The 21,741-nt window shown below is 35.7% G+C and overlaps 1 protein-coding gene across 10 annotated transcripts in view; it reads right to left on the bottom strand.

Annotated features, from left to right (window-relative positions):
* The window catches only part of PTPRD (protein tyrosine phosphatase receptor type D), a 380,554-nt gene that overhangs the window by 86,899 nt on the left and 271,914 nt on the right, over window positions 1-21,741 (bottom strand). For 7 of the 10 annotated variants that reach the window (XM_027792790.2, XM_055791311.1, XM_055791312.1 and 4 more), the window contains 5 exons: window positions 20,693-20,952; window positions 15,779-15,869; window positions 9,329-9,538; window positions 5,936-6,096; window positions 406-420 (listed from right to left, as the gene is read on the bottom strand). In XM_027792790.2, the coding sequence (XP_027648591.1) occupies window positions 406-420; window positions 5,936-6,096; window positions 9,329-9,538; window positions 15,779-15,869; window positions 20,693-20,952 (737 nt within the window). The remainder of the gene's footprint in view (window positions 1-405; window positions 421-5,935; window positions 6,097-9,328; window positions 9,539-15,778; window positions 15,870-20,692; window positions 20,953-21,741) is intronic. The other 3 variants (XM_055791313.1, XM_055791314.1, XM_055791317.1) reach the window with 1 other exon arrangement.

The raw sequence follows: 21,741 nt of genomic DNA, 5'->3' as shown, positions 1-21,741 counted from the left end.
ACTGTAAGTCAGCACTGACTCTATGTATATAGAGCATTATGGAGATTTAGAGCAGCTAACACTTGACCCACAACCACGCATTCCCTTTCAGCTGCTTTGGTCATAGCAAAGAAACAGTGTTTTAACTTCTTTAAAACACAAATAAACCTGTGCTATCTCTTGAAAATGTACCCCGTGGTAACACAAAAAACCCGCAGTGAAACATGGGTGCATATATTACATTACTTTTCAGTGCTGTAAACAATATAACAAATCTTTTAGTTGCCTTCATATCAATAGGTTACTGTCTACATTTACTTAGGTTGTCAGATCCTTTGTCTTAGATCATTATCAGGACAACCTCTTTTTTCTCTTTTGTTCTCCTTTTCTGGATTAAACAAAGAATGATTACTTTTCACTTCTCACCTGTCAGGTTTACTGCTCCATTTTAATGCAGCAAAGAAGGGAGAAAAGGTGAAATGTTAGATGACCAGCAACAAACATGGTGAATACAGCAACAGAAGATGTAAGAAATGTTGATTTACAGCAAAGATATATAACTAAACTAAATTAAGAAATCACTGTTCAAAATATTTAATGCTTGGGAACCATAGAATAAATGGATGACACAAGGTTAAGTTTAATGTGACTTCTTCTGTCGAAAAAACATCTCTTTCAGACATTATCTGCAAAGTAGGGCCACCTCAAATTTTAGGCAGTGAGATAATGCAGAATGGGTGTTTAATTTAAGCTATCTAAGTAATGTTAACAGTACATTGACAAATGGCATCTCACTAAGATGTAGCTCCCTCTTACATTCTAGAGAGAAGAGAGACGAGAGGAGGGAGAAGAAGGAAGATGAAAGTGGAGAGCAGAGGAGAAAGGGAAGGGGAGAAACAGGGAAGAGGAAGAGAAAGGCAAGCTAAGAACAAGGTTAAATATGATTTGTACTATATTAAAAGAAAAAAAAAAGAAAAAAAAAAAAAGAAAACGTTTAAAACTATTTTACAAAACCAGGTAATAAAATGTCGGGAAAACAACAGTACCCTGGAAAGTAAGGTAAGGTATGCATAAACCATTCTCTAACAAAGTATTTCACACCTTTTTAGATTTAGAAGTAATGTCACATACTTGAGGTCAACCATGATATATAGACATCTGTAGTGATTTATGATCTACAAATATCAGCTAAATAGTGAAAATAATTTATTATCTCTCACCAACAGGTTCCACTATACACATGCTGTAAACACAAGGTTTGTCTACCTTTCTGTCTGTTGTTCATAGTAAATAGGGGTTCTACAAACTTTTAATAGCCTGGAGTCCGCAATGACCAATTAAACATGTTATGAAAAAGTATTTATAGACTCCTTCATTATCAAATTAGATTCCTCCATTTTCATTTCTGTGGGTTTTAACATCTGTTTTTTCTCTTAGAAGCATGTTTCTTCTTACAGCTCAAGATTCAGCAGGTCGAGAGAGGCGATTCTGCCTCTCTACTTCACAGTGGTGAGACCCCATCTGGAGTCCTGTGTACAGCTCTGGTGTCCTCAGTACAGGAAAGACATGGATCAGGTCCAGAGGAGGGCCGCAAACATGATCTGAGAGATGGAACACCTGCCCTAGGAGGAAAGGCTAAAACAGAGTTGGGGTTGTTTAGCCTGGAGAAGAGAAGGCTCTTGGGAGACCCTATTGCAGCCTTTCATTACTGAAAGGTGGCTTATAAGAAAGATGGGCACAGACTTTTTAGCAGGGCCTGTAGCGGCAGGACAAGGGATAATGTTTTTAAACTAAAAAAGGGTAGATTCAGACTAGGTATGAGGAAGAAATTTTTTACAGTGAGTGTGGTGAAATGCTGGAACAGGTAACTTGGAGAGATGGTAGCTGCCCTATCCCTGGAAACATTCCAGGTCAGGTTGGATGGAGCTCTGAGCAACCTGATAAACTTAAAGATGTTCCCTGCTCCTTGCAGGGGGTGTAGAATAGATGACCATTAAAGCTGCCTTCCAGCACAAACTATTTTATGATTCAGAGTGCCCAAATTCACTATGTTCAAAAGATTCAAGCTTAGGCTCCTGTCATCTGAACCAAATCAAAAAGCTGCACTTTATAAGAGCAAGCAACACAGAAGTCTGTCAAGACAGTTTTCATTCCTTTTCCCTACAACTGGAAACCCACTTCACAAACAAACCTGATTCCAGAAAGATCTAGAGGAGTATTTTGCTCTTCATCAGTGAAAGGCTGAAATTAGAGAACTTCTGATTTCTTAAAAACCAGGAGGAATAGCCACATAGATTCATGTTTAGAGTGTGGGTGGGGTGAAGGAAAAAGGATGAAAGGATGCTTCATGGGGATGTGCACTCTCTTTGTAGTTTGTCAGCTTCTGAGATACATTGAACAATTTCTAGAGGTCTTTAACATATAATAACTACATTCATAACCATCTAAATTCTGTGTAACTGAACATGTGTCACACATTCAAAGTGAGACAAAAGGATTTACTGTAGGTCTGCCTAAGCTGTAGGTTGCAGCAGGGTAGTGCTTCTATCAAAACCACCCTGAGATACAAACTATGACTCAAACAGTCTTCATAATGTTTAGGCATTTCCTCTAGGGGAGGCTTAGCCTGCACCATCTCTGTATCTAGGTAAGTGGTTGCCTTTGTTTGAGATGTTGGTTATAAATCTTACTATGCTGTACGTTTTACTCCATGTTTGAGCTAGCAAAAAAAATATTTTCTAGAGGGCAAGAATATAGCCAAAATGAAAGTAATGTCTAATTAATTTACTTGGTTCCCAAAATTTGATTATTTTAATTTATGTCAAATAGATTAAAGATCTGCTCCAAAATTATTCCCTCCCTTCACTACGACTGCAGGGTGGTATCACTGCTGCAATGACAGAGAACACCAAACTGATCACTGGCCAAGTCAGTTCCGTTTGCCAAGACATCAACTCAGGGAAGTCAGGAAATTCAACTGCAACTCAGAAAAAAAAAATATTTTTTTCTGTGAGAACACTAGAACAGGTTGCACAGAGAGGTTGTGGAGTTTCCGTTCTTGGATGTACTGAAACTTGCCTGGCCATGCCTTTGAGCTATATGTTGTAGCTGGCCATGCTCTGAACACGGCTGGTACTGGGCAATCCCCAGAGCTGTGACCCTTTGGTTCTGTGAATCTGTGAGCTGTTTTGCACACTGTACATTAATCAGTCTCAAATGTGTTGGACATTATATTGCAGCTACAGCTGACAACAGCAAAAACTACTCCAGTATTTTCCCCATCTATTATTGTTAAGTACAAGCTGCAATGACCTTTTGGCTATATTCTAATATATAATCCAAAAATATTTCTATGAAGTATCTTTGCTTTCAGATTTTAAGAAGACTAAATGCAGAGGCAATAACTTTTATAAAAACTGACTAACAAATAATAAAGGGGTCAAACATGCACCCCTAATCTTTGGGACAGTTCAATATGCTTCACACCGATATATTAAAATTATCCACAATATCTGTGATAGCGTCTGTTTTAAAGGAAGGCAAGAATTTTGCCCTTAAAATGATTATTTTAAAAACTGCAGTCAACCTTTCTCTATGAATGAAATTAAAATGTAACAGTATTGCAAATCAAGAGATTAGCAGTCCAAGTCTGTTTATAAAGGCTTGTATGGACAAAGGGAAATAAGCACAGCTGACCATTATTGGAGTTACTACACTTTGCAATTCAAAGCACAGGGTCATTTCCCAGTCATCTTCTTCTGACTACACATTCTTCAAGATCATCTTCCCCTTTGTAACATTTTTCACGTGTTTTCATGTATCAAGCAGACACCCTCTATCCTCTGTTTTCTTCTCTCCCGATCCTAGCTGTTGCACCTATGCCCTAACATATTCTAGAAATATAATTGTAAAATTTCCTGTATCCATGAAAATTCCTATTTCCCTACTTTTTATTGTACCATGTCCAACTCCTGTAGCCACAGCAATTCCCTTTAACAGAGTTAACTAAGAAATTAAATTTCCCTGTTTTCTCAGAGCCCTATGCTAAACTTCCCTACTGTCTTGTCTGGTTATTCCTGCTTTACAGACAGTAAAGCTATCAAACTCTAGCTGTCAGCTTGAATCCAGATACTCTAGAAAAAAATATCCAATTGCATATTACTTTTTTAATAGAAATGAAAAGTTCACAGAGGACCACAGAATGGTAAAACTGCAGTCATAATTTCTCAGAGATAATTTGCCAGCTCAGTGCAGTTTAACAATTTACAGCTTATAGCTGAAAATACAAAAATAAATAAATACATATGGACACTGAACAGTTCTAGTACCAGTAGTAAATAACAGATGGAAAATGTGTCCCCCATTTTCAGTGAATGACAATCTCTTCACACTACTGATGAACAAATTTTACCTGCTCATTTGTGGAATATTCCTATAATGTTTTTGGTAATAGAGCTGAAGATTGTGATTATGGTTCCACAAATGTAATCAATATTTCCAGAAGCAGTTACACATCTGCTTTATATGCTATTGTTTGGATTTGTTCTGTAGTATGGGAGAAGTTTTACTTTTAATACTCCAAAATAATCAGAAGTAAGGAGTATTTCAGTTTTAGCACATCTCTAACAACCAGTTTTTGAAGTGACAGACGCAAACAGAGGTTCACTGGTTGCTAATTGGATTAGATAGGCAAAGACAGTAGGCATTAACAGAAACTTTTATATCTGCAAGCAATAGGCTGTGTATTAAGCTCCTGTATGATTACAGTCCCAAAAGCACATTCTATAAATGTGTAGCTGTTTGAAATCTAAAGCTAAGGTTAACCCTAGACTGTTTTTTTTTTTTACTGCTGAACAGAGATTTCCCTTTCCAAAACCTGAACCCAGCTCTCTATATGCAACTTCAGAGGTATTTGACTAGAGACAATTAGGATGGGAAGAGCATAGAGGCTAGCAGAATTTAAATATTTATATGCAGGTGATAGCATCATACCTATTAGTTTTAGAAGATACACTTCATTTAATGAAATTATCCCAAGTGTGCCCCCCCACCGAGGTCAAGGCATCTTTAAAATATTCCCCAATGGATCTTAATCAATATATTTTAAAAATGTATTAGGAACAAAATCTGAACATTAAAATAAAATTTGTGGGTTTGATTGTTTGGTTTTGATTTAGTATCTTGACTTCTGTGAACTTATATACAATGTAAAAGGCTACTATGTATACATTAAGGCATCATACACAGTATTCATCTAGTAAGTTGTAAGGCAAAGGAAAGCTCTTTCTGTAATAGCAAACATACATCTGTGTCACAGACAGTGAAAAATCATAGAATAGAATGGTTTGGGTTGGAAGGGACCTAAAAGATCATCTAGTTTCAATTCCCCAGCCATGGGCAGAAGTGTAAGTGAAGTTTGATCTCATTTCAACATTAGTAGAAAACAACTATTGACGTTTCCCTAGTCTCTCAGTTCAGAGCTTAAAGTTCATACAGGTACACTGCCAAATTGAGGCTAACCATCAAAAGTAATGACTCTACTTGAGTGGAGATGAAAATCACGTTTAACATCAAGCTAAATGTAATGCCTGATGATTATTATTACACCTCTAAAAATAAGTTTTTAAAAGTAAAATGTGCAAATTCTATACATATTTGTATGCAAGCATGTACTTTCTTCATAAATGTATGCAAAATGGAAAAAACATTTAAATGCAGAAATGTTAATAGAGTGTCAGCAGCAGAAAAAAATTACCCACATACCTGTAATTATTGGAAACTTTCAGTCAATCTACTAAAAATTCTGCAGTGTTCTGGAAACCATTAATAAATATGGAAATATCCCAAAGGAATGACACTACAGTAGTACAAAAAATATACTGTGGAACAGTGTTATAAAATGGCCAATATATTAGGAAGTTACATGCCTGTTAAGAAAACTAAAAGATAAACTTACCTTTTATAAAGAAGTATAGCAATAACAATGCAGATGATAAACACCACTGCAAGAACTGGCCCAACAACCCAAATCAAGCCTTCTTCCTCATCTGTAATTGGTTGGGGATCAAGATCCATCGAAACAACAGGATCAGAGTATGGGCTGGTTGCATACATGGTCTATACAAATAAAATAGATCTTACTTAATGATAAAGCAGTGCATTTAAAATATTAATAATAATAGATTTAAAACAAATATATATAAGATAACGATGCAATGAATATAGCAATATGAAAATTCTGTTTTTCTTTGTTAGGCAGTATATAAACTTGTAAAGTGAACAGCATGTTGTTATCACTACCTCTATTTTGTGCTCCATGTATTAGCAGTGATCTGCAGACAAATGAGGTAACACAGTCCTTGACAGGACACTTCGCAACTTAAACTTAAAATAAGAAAATATTAGGAGGACTATAACATATTGGCTACTCTTTTATGCTTTTTATTTAGTCTTATATTGGCTTAACACTGTTTCTTCCAGCAAGATATGAAAGGATACTTCTGAAAGAAAAATAAAGGGTACCGAATGTCCGAGGTTCCTAGAAAATGAAACCTTTGGCAACAGCAGGGTGCATTTTGAACAGTCAAAAACTTTGTCACAGAGTGTTCTTACAGAAGATGGAGACAATCTGAATTTAAACAGGGGAAGCCACTGTAGAAGTTAAATACTCGAAGTCTTTCTTAGGGATGGAACTTGAGTTATGAAACAACAGAGGCTGCTGGAAATCTTTGCCTTACTGGATGGTGTAAAACCAGCTGGCCTAGGATAAGACCTGTGATAAGAAAATAGTATATATTTTTTTTTTTATTATTCTGGTCTGACCTGATATGTCTGATCTATGGCTGAATGCAGAGTTAAAATTACAGATAGAAGAGGGTGAGAGGCCAGCCTGCTAAATCTGGATCACGTAAAGAACTCAGAGCTACAGCAAAGTCAGATGTGGACAATGGTTTGTACTTATTTCTTGTCTTTTCTGGAGTGCCTCTACCAGCACTAAACTAGGATTTGAAATACAGCTCATGCAAAGGACTTAAAAACTTGATTCTGCAGTAGATCAGGAATGCCAGTTAAGAAAGAATAGGATAACTAGGAGAAGAGGTTGATTTTCTTTTACCATGTTGCACTGTATTCTGAAAGATGCCCTAAGCCAGGACTCTTAATCAAAGGAGATGTGTGTTTTTCACACTTTATTTGGCCTTGTTTTGGGCTCTGTGCTGAAAGAGTGTCTGGGTTTGAGACTGCATTAGGACCAGCAAAGCTGAGACATTCACACTACCTGGTACAGAGCTAGTACCCATGCCAACTATGTCCAGTTATATTATGCTCTTTTACTAAGTCTGACAACAGTTTTGAGTGTCCATGTTACATTCCTGAAAAATCTGAGCTGACTGACATTTTTTCCCAGCTTCAGTATTCTCAAAAAGTAGAAAAAAGCTCATTGCTACAGTAAAAAATTCTTTGTGTTTAGCCTCTTCCTTTGGAGCAGGCAGAAAAATATTCCTGGAAAGGGATACAGAGGGGTAACAGTATCAGCATTTCCTACCTGTTCTCCAATAAATAGGATTTTCCTTCTAATTTTCAACCTACCTCTATTAATGACTGATTTAAACTCATTCATTACTTTGCCAAATTTATCTTTTTTTTTTTTTTTTACTTACCCTTTGATAACATGCTTAACATATTTATAGACTCTAATCCTAAGTTCTCTCAGCTTCCCTTTTACTAAGTTAAACAAATTCAGACCTCCCCATGCCCTCTTGTAAAGCAAGTTTTCCATTCTACAAAACAGAGAAATTGTGTGTTCCCTGAAGGAGAAACCTTATCTAAAGAGCATTTTGAAGACTGGGAAAAACACTCCTTCCGAATTACAATTCATACACCAGTGGGATCCATAGTCCTAGAAGAAAACCAGACATACTGAGAGAAGCTGAAGCTCATTCACCCTTATAAACTCTTCACTCTCTGACAATCACAAAGATGTTTCAGATTGCATGCTAAACCAGACATTGTCCATACTGTAAGAGTAGTAATGCCTTTTGAAATCTTCAACAAGAGACCCCTGGATATATTTTGCCATACCAGCATTTTCAGCTGTAAACATAAACCCCTATTTATTCATGTGTTTTCATCCTGATTTCTCTCTAACAAAGTAGTAATCTTAGGGTTATATGAAATGACCAATGCCTTAAATTAATATAGAAAAATAAATAAGAAATGGTGCTTTGTATCAAAAAGATCAGTTTTAGTACAGGTAGCTTCTGACACACATTTTTTTGGCAATCATCAAACTTAATATCCAAAAACTGTCTACTCTCTGTAGTTTGAAACTCTCTCATGCAGCACCTTCAGAACTCTCTGTCTACACAGCCACTGTCAAAAAGTGAAAGAGGAACTTCTGGTTTATGTTAGAGCTTCCAGGAGGCATTTATTTTATTTTCAAATTAAGCTACGTATCCCACAAATATTCAAATTGAAACTACTTCCTCACAGTGTTTAAGTAGACAAATTCTGTTGACATTGAGAAAACAACTGTACGGTTACATATTGGAAGCATTTGACTAGAATTCCAATTATTGGTGTAGGAGTTTCTAGTGGATGAGCCAGCAAATGCATCTGTCAGGTTTAGATAGCAATTAGAAAGATACCATATTACACTGTATGTCAAACTATTAATGTGTATTGCAAATTCTTTCAACAGCCCTACTTCTGTCTTTTTATTTTTATTTTTATTTTACTATATTACATGCAGTAGATTAATTCACACATAAAGGGACATAACTACAAGGTGAATTACATAAAGAGGAATGACAGTTCATTATTTAGCTTACCTCAGGAATTTTCTTTATTGAATTATTTTCTAACTTTCTAACAGTTCAACAGATCAAGTTGTTACAGAATAACAAACTAAAGAGGCTAGTTGTGCATGTCTCTGATTCAAGGGATCTTCCCAAGAATCCTGATTCTTAACACCACTATTCAATGGCAGCAGAATACACAAGAGGAACTCTTTTTATAACATGTTGAGAAACATGCTGCTGTGAAGTTCATGCCTCAGAACCTGTGTCAATGATCTCAAACAGCAGAGCATGTAATTTGCAAAGGATCACAATACAGCTAATAAAAGGTGATGTTTAGGTTTCCATTATACACAGAAGTAACAAATAAAGACACAAGCAAAATAGAAAAGTTAAAGGGATTAATTCAAACTAAGCAAGGAAACACTTGCTTTAGTGATGCCCTGACTTATATTGTAAAAAAAAATAGGTTTTGGGAAGTGAAAGAAGCACAGAAAGCTGTTTTCGTTATTGTGGAAAGGTAATTTTGGATTTAAAAATGTTAACTAACTTACAGATTCTGAGTGCTCCATGACAGCCAACACAAAGAAGACATATTCTTGACCACTCTGCAGTTGCTTATTCTCAAAGCCACCGTAATGCTTCTTATCCCCCAATGTGAACTCGGTAGGAAGAACTTCAAAGTGAGCTGCAATATATGGCTTTAATTCAACTTCCCTCCCAAGACGAATGCTTCTGCGCTTCCTAGCTATCTCCTTAAGCAGCTTCAGAATGAAAGGCCGGTGGGGGTGGGGGTGGGGTGGGGGTGGGGAGAGAGAGAGAGCGAGAGAAAAAGTAAGAAAAGAAAAATAACTGTAAACAATTTTAATGTTTTAATGTAAATTATTTACAATGTAATGAGAAAATTTAATGCATGACCAGGAACTACAAAAATACAATATATTCACATTTCATGGGGGCTATCAGTATCACTAAATCAATTGCAAAAACCTGAGTTCCTTGTCATCTTTGTTAAAATACAATACTAGATAGCAATTGTACTGTGCAGACTACAAACATAAAACAATTAGATCAATTTTCAGTTTCTGATATTGCTGTCTCTAGGGCACCAAAAAGCTAACACAGCAATATCTCTTCCTTGAGGACATATATATATACACATATCATATTACACATCACATATATGCGTGAATGCATATATACATAAAGTAATTCATAGAATAGAATCATAGACTCATTTCCAATGGATAAAACCTTTAAGATCATGAAGTCCAATTGCAACCCTAACACTGCCAAGTCCACCACTGAACAATGTCACTAAGCACCGCTTCTATACATCTTTTAAATATTTCCAGGGATGATGACTCAAACTGGGCAGCCTGTTCCAATGCTTGACCACCATTTCAATGAAGAATTTTTTCCTAATATCCAATCTAAACCTCCCTTGGTGCCACTTGAAGCCATTTACTCTCATCCTGTCAGTTGTTACCTGGGAGAAAAGACCGGCACTCTCTTTTCAGATAGTTGCAGAGGGAGATGAAGTCTCTCCTCAGCCTCCTTTTCTCCAAGATGCAGCCTAACCAGTACCATGTTCAGTGGGTCAATCATTTCCCTAATGCATAATGAATATGCAAGGTACTATCTTATCTCTTGTTTGATAAAACAAAACTTACTAACACATATGACGTCATTATTTAAAAATGAGGAATAAAAAATGCAAAACTGAAAAAAAATTCCCAGTTTCTGAAAATCAATTTATATTAACTTTAACTTTTTCTGGTAACTCTGAAATACAACTCAATACAAAGTACCTATGAACAGATTAATAGCTCTTTTTTCCTTTCATCCCATCCCCACCCCCCATTCTCTCTGATATGAGAACTACCAAACACACTGTCAATATTATCTTATTATCCCACAGAAAAGAGTGCTTTCCAATGTACTTCAGAAACAGTAAATTAAGTGAAGAAGAGTTTATAGGAGTGATAGTGATTTGTAAACGTATCTTCCATCCCAAACGTGATACTGATGGCTATTTTACTTGTTCAAAAGCACCAAAAATTGTGTTTGTACACTATACAATAGAATGGTGAAAGGAATCAGTAGCAGGACCGATGAATCCTAAGATGGCTTTTCTAAGGCCAGACTACAAAATATTATCTACCACCCTGTCATACGCAACTCACACTTCAGATTTTAACTAATCTGGCTTTCAAACCATAACTTTACCTTGTTTCATAAAATATTTCTTCTGATGAACAAAGCTAAAATTTACATCAGCACATTTATGACAAGAGAGATGCTAGGTTCAAATTTATAAAGCCTATACTAATTAATGAAGGAACTTCAGTTCAGCTGGTATAATGCATTGATGAGTTACTTATTAAATCAGACAAATGCTTACTCAGTATCTTTTATCACTTTAGATACACTGGCACTCAACAAATATTAATCTGATTTGATTACAAGGGGATGGAACTTTTCCTGGGTAGTAAGTGATGACTTCTAAGGCCTCTTTATGGTTCCCCTTGTTTTTCACTTAAGAAATTTATTCAGTGTCCTGTAGTCACAGACTATTAGACAATAATAAATTTTTCCAAGGTCACACAGTTGTTTTAGGCTTTTCAGCACACAGACAGTGCTAATACAACATATTAGCAGAAACTTCTTTGCTAAGAGGAGGAGACAAATCTCCAGAGCTAGACAGAGATCAATGAAAAAAGAGATTAAAATCTCATCTTCAGTATGCATTCTCATTTTAAAGAACATGATTAGTCAGGAAAGTGCTCTCCTTCTTTGGCCTCTTCTTCAGTGTTAGGCCTCAGACCTCTTCTTGCCTTCCCCACATGGGATCTTGTGTTTTGCAATTACACAATTAACAATTTTGATGCATGTAAAATTATTTAGTATTCACTGTGCTACCGAGACAGAAGCTTTTAATACTGTACTTCAACACCCCTTCTCTTTGAAGTACATATTTCAAACACAGGCTACAGATAAAACACAGAAGCAACCTGTACCACATGGATCCAAACCTCCTTAGCACGGAGGGCATTTGGATGTTACCCCTTCAAGAAGTACGCAGTCACCTGCTTTCCAGCTTTAAGGCTGAGTCTGTTTTCTACCAATTTCCATGCTCCAACACAAAAGCTGGTACACTGCAATGGATCCCCTGAGCAAAAAAGAACTGGCCATAATTTGAGACTAGGACTCATTATTCATTACTCAAGGACTCTATTACAATCAGCACTCCATATTTCTCTTTCATTTTTCCTAAACAGTTTAATGAGCAGCTAGAGTAAATTTGCATGGTATAAAAATGAGGGCAGTAGAGAACTGTAATATAAGATTTCTATTTAGTTGCTTTACTGAAGGTGACTCTTACATCTGCTGGTAGTTTCCTACGCCCTGGGTAGTTACTGAAGGCAGAACATGAGGCAGAGACTGACCCAACTTTGTTTCAGTTGCTTCAGCCATTTTAAGAACTGCTGAGGGAAGCACTCTATGAAAAGTTTGTATCTATGTGAAGCCATCTTTTATAAGGATAATAACAGCTACGCAGAGTGTTGAGCGCTGACTATACTAAAGTGTGCTCAAACACAAAGGCAGATACCCAGGTAATAATAATGTGATATGTATACTAACTGGAAGTTAGGAGCTGTAAGTACTGTAGTAGGTGGAGAAGTACATGGCTTAAGCCATCCCTGAAAAGAACTGGTATTTTTGTGTATGGGTACAGTCTCCACTGGAATTTAAAGTTATCTGTGTGGCTACCTCAAATACACTCTTTATCTTATGTTTCAGGAAGACACCATATTTACAATTTATATTTTCAATAATTCATAATAAAATGTCAAAATAGTGCAAGAGTACTGCAATGCATAATTAGAATGCAATTGAAAGGGGAAGAGAAATGTTGGACCTTAATCATTCTTGCATTTAAATTAGTAACATAAAATGCATACATTTAATAGATAACAATGCTGAAGTACTGTATTACAGTGGGTGAAGTGATCAGAAGCTGAGTTTTGGCTATGAATGCAAAAAGTTAATTAGCCTGAGTCAAACAAAATCTGTTTAACTTTTTCAAAGGTAATTATTCATCACCTAAGGCCAGCTAAACTTAGATGTGTTTGTGTGTAGATAAAAATTTTGTCTGTGACATTGATGATACTTGACTGAATAGACCTCAGATGAACTTCTGGCCTCATTCATGTTTCATATATAATGCGGTTGTTGCCAAATATCATTACTTGCACATATATTTTCTGTTTTATTTTATATCAGGATTCCAACAAAATTGCTGAATTCATGCCGGCTTCTGATTAGGTTTTATTGCTTACAAATCTGAAGTATCCCTACTAGGTAATACCTACAGCAAATCATAACAATTTGTTTATATTTCTTTTATTTGCATGACATATCTATTTAAATACAATAGATCTCATGATATGCAAAATAAAAAAAAATTGAGTTAATAAAAAATATTTTATCTCTAATATCTATTTTTTCAGATAGACAATATCTTGTCCACTGTCTGCCCCTATAAGATTCTGCAACTTCCATAGTTTCTTTCAGAATTGAGATTCAAGAAATCAGGAAGATTAGGTAACTACAATAAGGCTGGAGAGTCTTTTGGACTGGTCAGTAATGTACTAGGGTTAACACTCCAGAGTAGTGTTTTCAGCAAATACTTTTCTTCTGAAAATTTAAGCAAAGTATTTGAGACATAGCTCTTTGGAAAACCTATTGCCCTACCCTTTCTGATACTAGCCAGACACCTGAGATTGTACTAAAAAAATATATGCACTCAGAGTGTAGTGTAGTTAGTTTATCTGTGGTTTTTTTTTTCCTTAAATTTAGTTACTGTGTCACTGCTTTCACATGTTTCTCAGGAATAGTACATCTAATTAACAATAAGCATATATTTCCTAAAGTTGGAACTAAACCAGTCTTTTAAGTAACAGAAACTGGATGAGTTAGCATGAAATACAGTTTCTGCCTACTTTCAATTTTTTCCCTACTTAGTACTTACTATACGTATTGCTGGCAACTGTAAAAGATGTATCAAGGGTTTTCATTCTTTATCAGAAATAATATTCATTTTCCAGTCAATGCATATCTTATTTCTTCCACCATTAATTCTACAATGTGGTCTCAATTATATCAGTAGAAGTGGGAAACAACCTATCCTGACCCAAATATTTCTGAATTAATAAATGCTCTTTATCAATCTGTTATACAGATTAATGCACTGCAACTTGCAGTATGATTAAAATGACCCTTTGTTATGGGAATCAGCAGGACCCGTAGAATTTAATTGCCAAAAAGTTCAATGTCATCTGGCACCTATCCTTTAATCTGTTAATGCTGCTGAATGTGACTACCGTCTTTGGATGTTAAAAGTATGTGGTAATATTAAATCAGTTTTCCATTACTGTATGGATCTTGCTGTCAGAGTTTTATTGCTTAACTGTATTTGATGTCACCTAGGACTATGATCATGAGCTGATGGCATTTACTATCCAAGATCTGTCAAAAGGAAGAAGTTAATAGATCAAAGCCAGTCATTGCTGCAATTGAATCAAATGAGACAATCGCATAAACGAAGCTGGTCAAGAGGAAACACAGACTTCAGTCAGCAGTAATGAAAACCATGCCTTCCTTTGAACAGTTGTTTTTAATATTCTGATTAAGGATCATCCTGTTTTCGTACATATTCTTCTTTGCCTTTTCTGACCAGAAAATTAGTCTAAGACCGAAAGAGCTCTTTTTATTTTTTGAAAGCTTTCTGCAGCAGTGTTAGTTTGGTGAAGATCTTTATTTTCCTCACAATTTTGTGTAAAAATTGAAATTGATATCCACTTTGTCAGTGGAGGAGGTAAAAAAACCCTTGTGATTGCTCACTAATATTCATTACTTCCCAGGGACTGTATTATGGGAAGTATAGGGTGACACATCTCTGTAACATAAAACTCTTTTAATTCACCAAAATAAAATGGAAAAATAGACAAAATCCAGTCAAAAGATCACTAAATCAGAGGTAAAGAAACTCTGACTATGATCTCTGGTCTTTGAATTGCAGAAATATTACATGTACAAACTACCATAGCATCTGAATGAGATCTAAAATACTAGCCAGATACAACAATAACAACAATAACAACACCACCTGTCTTTTGTATAGTGCTTTCATATGGTTCTCTCTAAAGATATTTTAAATTATAAATATTAGTATTAATCCAGATTAACAGATTGAAAGAAGAAAGACAGGTTCACATGATCTATATTGTCCTTCAGTATAACAGAAGACAGGACTGAATGCTGATGCTATACTTCCTGGAATTACTAATGTATTAATAACATAATGAATTGATTTGTAGTATTACTGGGCTTATCTCTAAAATGAAAGTACCTTTCCATCCTTTGGGTTAATATAATTTATCATGTTGAATGGCATCATGAGTTGCTCTTTCCTAATTCATTCATTTATTTCTGAGAACAAACTGTCAGTAGAATGGAGACTACCATAAAAGTTTACTAACCAGAAGCATTCCAGTATGTGAGAATCAGGTAAAAACACTGCAAGAAGGTCAAATGTTAAATTGCAGTGCAAATTGCAAATTAGCATTTGTTACAGGCTTAGTAAACACCCCACTAATGAACCAGACCTTTATTAGAGTTCATATCATTGGTGATTTAGCTTTTGCTGACAACCCATTTCACCTCCTGCACTTTTGTATTACGCTTTACAATAGGAAAAAAGTAAAATATTAATATCAACAAAGATCAGACACTTTGTGTGCTTTATTGCAACTTAATGTCTTTCTCGGCTTCTAATTTAAAGTAATTTGAACTTCTGTTCCAGTCCCCACAGGCTACTTCAAATATAAATATAAAATATCCTGACAACCAAAACTTCTAAAACTGGTGAGTTAATCACATACCACTAATAAGATTGTTTCTTTAATAAAGAAGAATACGACAACAAAACCATACATTACCTCATCTAGTTCCATTTCATCTGGACTCTCCCATGGTTTGATGAACTTTCCACGAGACCTCTTTAAAGGCACAATAACTATGTAATAACCTCTGTAAAGAAAACAGTTGGACAAAAGTGAGGTTGAAGGAAAAGGAATATAGAAATTGGTGGAGTGGATGCCTGTTCAGAGGAACTTAAGGAAACAGTGGTATGCTGAAAGCAAACTTTTTCTCATTATTATGTTACTGCAGCCTTCCAAACACAGTTGTAAAGATTCACATTCTTGAAAACATATCCAGCGTAAAACATTTGACAAACAAATGGGACTAATTACCTGCCTTTTCATGTAAACATATAAGTATGTATAAGAAACTTTAATTACAATGTTCTAAAATGCCTATGTGTTTGACTGCTGTTCATTTTTTCATTTGAAAGACAAGAGCTTTGGGATATTTGTGCCTTGTCACCACCACACTGGGAAAAAAACCCAAACCCCTAAACTAAAACATATTACCATATATTTAATTCTCAATTATCACCCCATCTTTCCCCATTTTCATGTATAATCAGAATAGTGGGATAACATAATGTGTTTGTTGTGATGTCAATAAACAGAAATTAAAGAAGACATAGCATATACTCCACCCACACACTCTTTACTTTTGAGAATCAATCACCATCACCTTTACCTACTTAAGTATTCTGTTCACAGTTATAGATGAGAGAATTTCAGGTATTCTGTCTTTGTGGCTAGGATTTGCAAATTACATTTACCAGTTTTCCTCAGAAACATTTTCCTGAAAATATCTTCCTCCTCCTCGTCCTCCACAATGGAGACTAATAAATTATACTTTCTAGTGTAACGGAGATATGGCACTTTCCTTGTTTCCTTCACAAAGCCTGGATACATGTCAGGCAGATCCATAATTTCACATTAGTGTGAGGAAAAGCAGTAGAATCACACAGCAGGACATCCAGGATGGTATAATGTAAATCTTCTTGATAAACACACTTGTCAAAAGGCAAGCACTCTCCATCTCAGAGGAGATGGAAAGAAGCTGCTTTCCTTTGTTTCTCACAACAGAATATTAAGAAGGTATCTCTAGCTCTACATTGTAGAAGATAATTTTAGTGTCTCATGGACCATCTTCTTCTTTTCCTGTCTGCAATTTTTTACAGACTATCCAATCTTCCACAGCACTGACTATTCATTTTACTCACTCAATGCAGCTGAAAAACCTGAAGTAATTAATGAAAGTGAGTCTACAGAAAAGGACCTGCCTTACAAATGATGAAAATCTACTTCAGTCTAAAGTGACTCTATAAACTATCTTGCTTACATACCAGCACATGCCATTGGTCCATTTTAATGATCTCCTCTTAATTAAATCCCCTTCCCATAAAAGAAATGTCACAAAAGTTTCGTTTTTTAACAACTGCAGTACATATTTATTAATTCTTGTGTTAAGAAATCTGGGAAATCTTTCTGTAGAAATGCTGAGCTCCAACAGGAGATGCTGGAAACAAGAAGGGTTGGCCACAGATTTTTAACTTGCTTGCTTGCTGTATCCATTAATATTCCACAGTATGTAAAATCTGCAGCATACATTCTTATAGTAAAAATATGATAAAAAAATCTTTTACATTGTTGTTCTTCAAAACTAGTAAGACTGATTGAATCCAGACGTTAAACGTGAGTATGTATTTTAAAACTTCTTTGGTTATACAAACAACAAATCCTGATGAATGAAGATTTATCTGTGTATACAAAAACTACAAGCTACATAACTTTTCTTTAACACATGCCTAAGAATCAAGACAAGCAATTGAGAACTGGCCACTATATGTCATTCAGACGTAACAGATACATCTGCTGGATGAACTGCATAGCAGTCTCTTACTTATCCCTTTTTTTTTCTCCTTCTTTTTCTTTTTTAAGCTAACAGTGTTCATACTTTTTTTCCAATCAAGCAACATCCAGCATGTAAATGTTACTTTCACACTTTTTCACACTTTCTTCATGTGTGCCTCCCACTCATAACTTTGATCATCCACTAAGCCTTTCAGCACATACAGAGTATTTTAAAGCTAAGAGCACAAGTACATCAACAGCAAGCAGAAAAATGAAACTGTTCACATAAGTATAAAGTCCTGCAAACTGTAAAGGACAACAAAATTCTATTGTTTCTAGCTAACTCCAGAAAATGTAGCGTCTCTTGAAAAACATGATTTATTATTTTCTTTATTATTTGCTTGTTTGTTTTGAGTTTGAGTTTTCTGGTGTGGTTGATTGGTTTTGGGTTTTGGTTTTTGTTTTTGTTTTGGCTTTTTGCTGTTGTTTTTTTTTTTTTTTGAGATGGTAGAGGGTGGGAAATGGAGGGTTTCCTTGGATATTGCTTGAACTACTGAGTACTACAAAGGCTAAAGTCTTCCATAAAACTCTGTTCTAAGACTTTGCAAAGATGAATTCAGAGAGATTCAGAGGAACATGAACTGTCCTTTAGATGTAAAAATTGCTTTGTATTAGCCCAAAATACTACAGGAAAATGAAGAAATTGCTCACATGAGATACCAGCAAAAGGGATTCATCTTACCTAGCATAAGGTGAGCTCTGCTCCAATTTCTATGCCGCATCACCACCAGACATTGAAATAATGACAATTACTTCTACCAACTTTAAAAAATATACAAAGGCTTTTATAACATTACCGTCAATCCCATTAGTATTTACCTATAATTCATCAGAGCAAACCATTAACTGTTTCACCTTCTGCGTAATTAGTATTATTGAAAGATTCTCAGTGTATAATACTGCATAGTAAGATGGAGATAATCATGAGCTTATAATGTACCCATAGAGAAAGAACAACTATAAAAAGTCAACATAATTATTACATAAAATTGTTCTTCCTATGCAAAGACTATAGCTGTAATAATCTTAGTTTTTGCATCAAATAAGCTTTTTCTGTTCAGCATCTAGTTGCTTTGGTATGCCTGCTTCCAAGGGTCAAGTCATTCTTTTTGTTGTTGTTTCGTTTTTCTGTCTCAAGCCTAATCATATTTTCTTAGGAAATAAATAAAGAAGGAGGAGATACATTATTTTCAAAATTGGCAGTTGGACCCCATAGATTTAATGCACCTTTCCTGATGTCACATAGCCTTTTTCATTTTTTTACACTACATAGAAGAATGGCATCACCTTTTTTTTCCTCTTCTATCTTCTGCTATTGTTTGACCAGCTACCCTGCACTTCTTTCTCTCTGTGAATGGTCTGTCTCATAAATCTTTTTTGACTTACTCCATCTTCAGTCTTCCTTAGCTGCATTTGTTACTGACCGCATCTTACTCAATCTAATGATAATGGCTACATTTTTCAGTTTTTCATCCTTTTAATGTCTCAAAGTCATTTCTTTCTTAACCTCACCTGCCTCAAAATCCTTAGTCAGTAATGAAAAAGGGGAGCAGCCTTCTACAAAGCCATCAGTAAAAATCCACCAGGGAGAGGACAAGTTGAATCCCCAACAGTACTTAATAACTTGTTCATTTTCCTCCCCACTTCCTTTATATTACACATGAGAATCTTCTAGACCAACAAGAATCACTATAAGCAGAGCAGTAACACTTATTGATTGTACCATGCTTCATGTTTTCTTGGCAAATATTTATTGTCTAAAATTCCTAATCCCTGCTGACCGTGTGCTGTCAGCTCTTTAGTCCTATTTCTGCTGTTTAAATCTCCACAGCATCTTTTCCCTCAAAACCTAAGTAACCTATAGTAACCTCTTCGCCAAATATTTCAGCAAAAAATCCTTTTTAATTTCTGGGACCAGTGGAGAGGACCTGAGATTTTTCTTTTAATAAGAATTTTATAATTTGTTTATGTGAATTTATCTAAGTGTAGTTGCAATTCTTTAAAACTCCACAGAATTCTGGGGTGACTGGGGCTGAGTACTTCAAGGTGCTGCAGCCAGGCAGCGATCCATCTATGGGTTATCCATTTTTCCTGAGAAGATACATTGTTCAAAACACAACTGGCTTCCTTAATCCCTCTTTGCTATTTGAAATCAGTGATGAAACACAAAAGTACTCTGAAAAAAAGACACAGACTCAAGGACAATCTTTCTCCATGTATTTCTACCTAAATTTTACTCAGTCTTACATACTTCATTAAGTGACAAACTTACAGAATAGTCCTAGTTAGAAGGGACACACAAAAATCATCTAGTCCAACTGCCTGACCACTTCAGGCCTGATCAAAGTTAAAACAAATTATTAAGGGCATTGTCCAAATGCCTCTTAAACACTGACAGGCTTGGGGCATCCACCACCTTTCTAGGAAGCCTGTTCCCAGGTTTGACCACTGTTTTGGTAAAAAAAATGCCTCTGTATGTCTGAACATACCCTGATGCAGCTTTGAACCATCCCCATGCATCTTATCAATGGATCCAAGGGAGAAGAGATCAGCACCTCCCCCTCCACTTCTCCTTCTCAGGAAGCTTTGGAGAGCCATAAGGTTACTCCTCAGCCTCCTTTTCTCTAAATGTGACAAACCCAAAGTCCTTAGCTGCTCCTTATAGGACATACCTTCCAGCCCATTCATCAGCTTTGTTGCTCTCCACTGGATGCATTCAAGTACCTTAACAACAGAATCTGGAATTTGTTCTTAAAATTTCGTGCCACTGATGACTGCCAAACGGTCTAATCTCTCTAGATCCCTCTGCAAGGCTTCTTTGTCTCCCTCAAGAGAGTCAACAGCACCTCCCAGTTTAGTATTATCAAATATTAGTCTAAATGCTACTGTGGACTGCTCTACTCTCTGTACTGTTGTGAAGAATAAAGCCCTGGTATACCACTATAGCTCTAGATCTTATAAACAGTAAGAATAACCATCTTTTTGAAGATAAAAGCAATGGTATGTCATTCATTCACTCACTTTATGTTCTCATTTGAAGGTACTTCTGGAAGTTCCACAGTTATCATGCCATCTAAGTTGGTCTTTCCAATGAAGACTGGTTTGGTGCGAAGCACATCTGGTGCAGTCTTTGCTGTCACTCTGTGCTGAAGACCCCCAGCACTATTCCCTCTGTTGGTCAGCACAAATGAATATGATGTCTCTGGCTTCAAGTTAGTGATCAGCTTTTGAGTAGCACGTCCATCAACCTCCACCACCATTTTCCCATCATCATAAAGGATCTAAGTTAATATACAAATTGAAGGTGGTTTTTGGTTACCAAGAGAAGGCAACTGATACTGTTGTACTGAATTCAGGAATGAACCAAATTATAAATCTAAAATTAAAATTACTGGGCATTTTAGGCTGTAAGTATGGCATTCGCTACGGCAATTAAAACTCGCTTTCAGGGGCAAAAAAGAACTACATTAATTTAAAGCAACATAAGCACTCCTAAAATGCAATGTCACTTACTCAAATTCAGTAATTTTGCTTGAACCCAGCATTTATATGAAGGCACACTTGTTTAAGTTAACAAAAAAGTAAGACTTTTTTGTTCACACTCCTTATTCAGAAAGGTTTATTGCAGTACTTAGTTCATAAAATACTGCTCTTCACTTGCCACTGCCTAAGATGACACAAGTGATGAAGAATGATGCAGAAGAAATACCAGCCAGAATGTGGGTTACACTGAGTCTCTTTATCTGGCTAATGCTATAGTTAGTGGAGTAAAAGAGTTGTAACACAAAAATGTTTTAAAGGTGAGAAGAAAAAAAAACATAATGGTACTCAGTTAGGGTTCCCACAGAAGTGACTAAAAAGAAGAAAAATACTCTTTCACTTTTTTATCTAAAATATATTATCAATGAACTACAAATTAGCAAAGTGTTCACACCATGCATAATAACCAGAATGAGTGTGACTTGGAAATACACCTACAACAATGGAAAGCTCATATTGTTAAACGACTGAATTCAACAGCTTGGGTCAATACTACTAAATTAGTTTGCATTCTTAAACAGAGCAATACC

This window comes from Falco peregrinus, chromosome Z (assembly GCF_023634155.1).
Source record: "Falco peregrinus isolate bFalPer1 chromosome Z, bFalPer1.pri, whole genome shotgun sequence".
NCBI lineage: Eukaryota > Metazoa > Chordata > Aves > Falconiformes > Falconidae > Falco > Falco peregrinus.
Note: the sequence above shows the minus strand (reverse complement) of the source record. Positions and strands in the feature narration are given on the sequence as shown.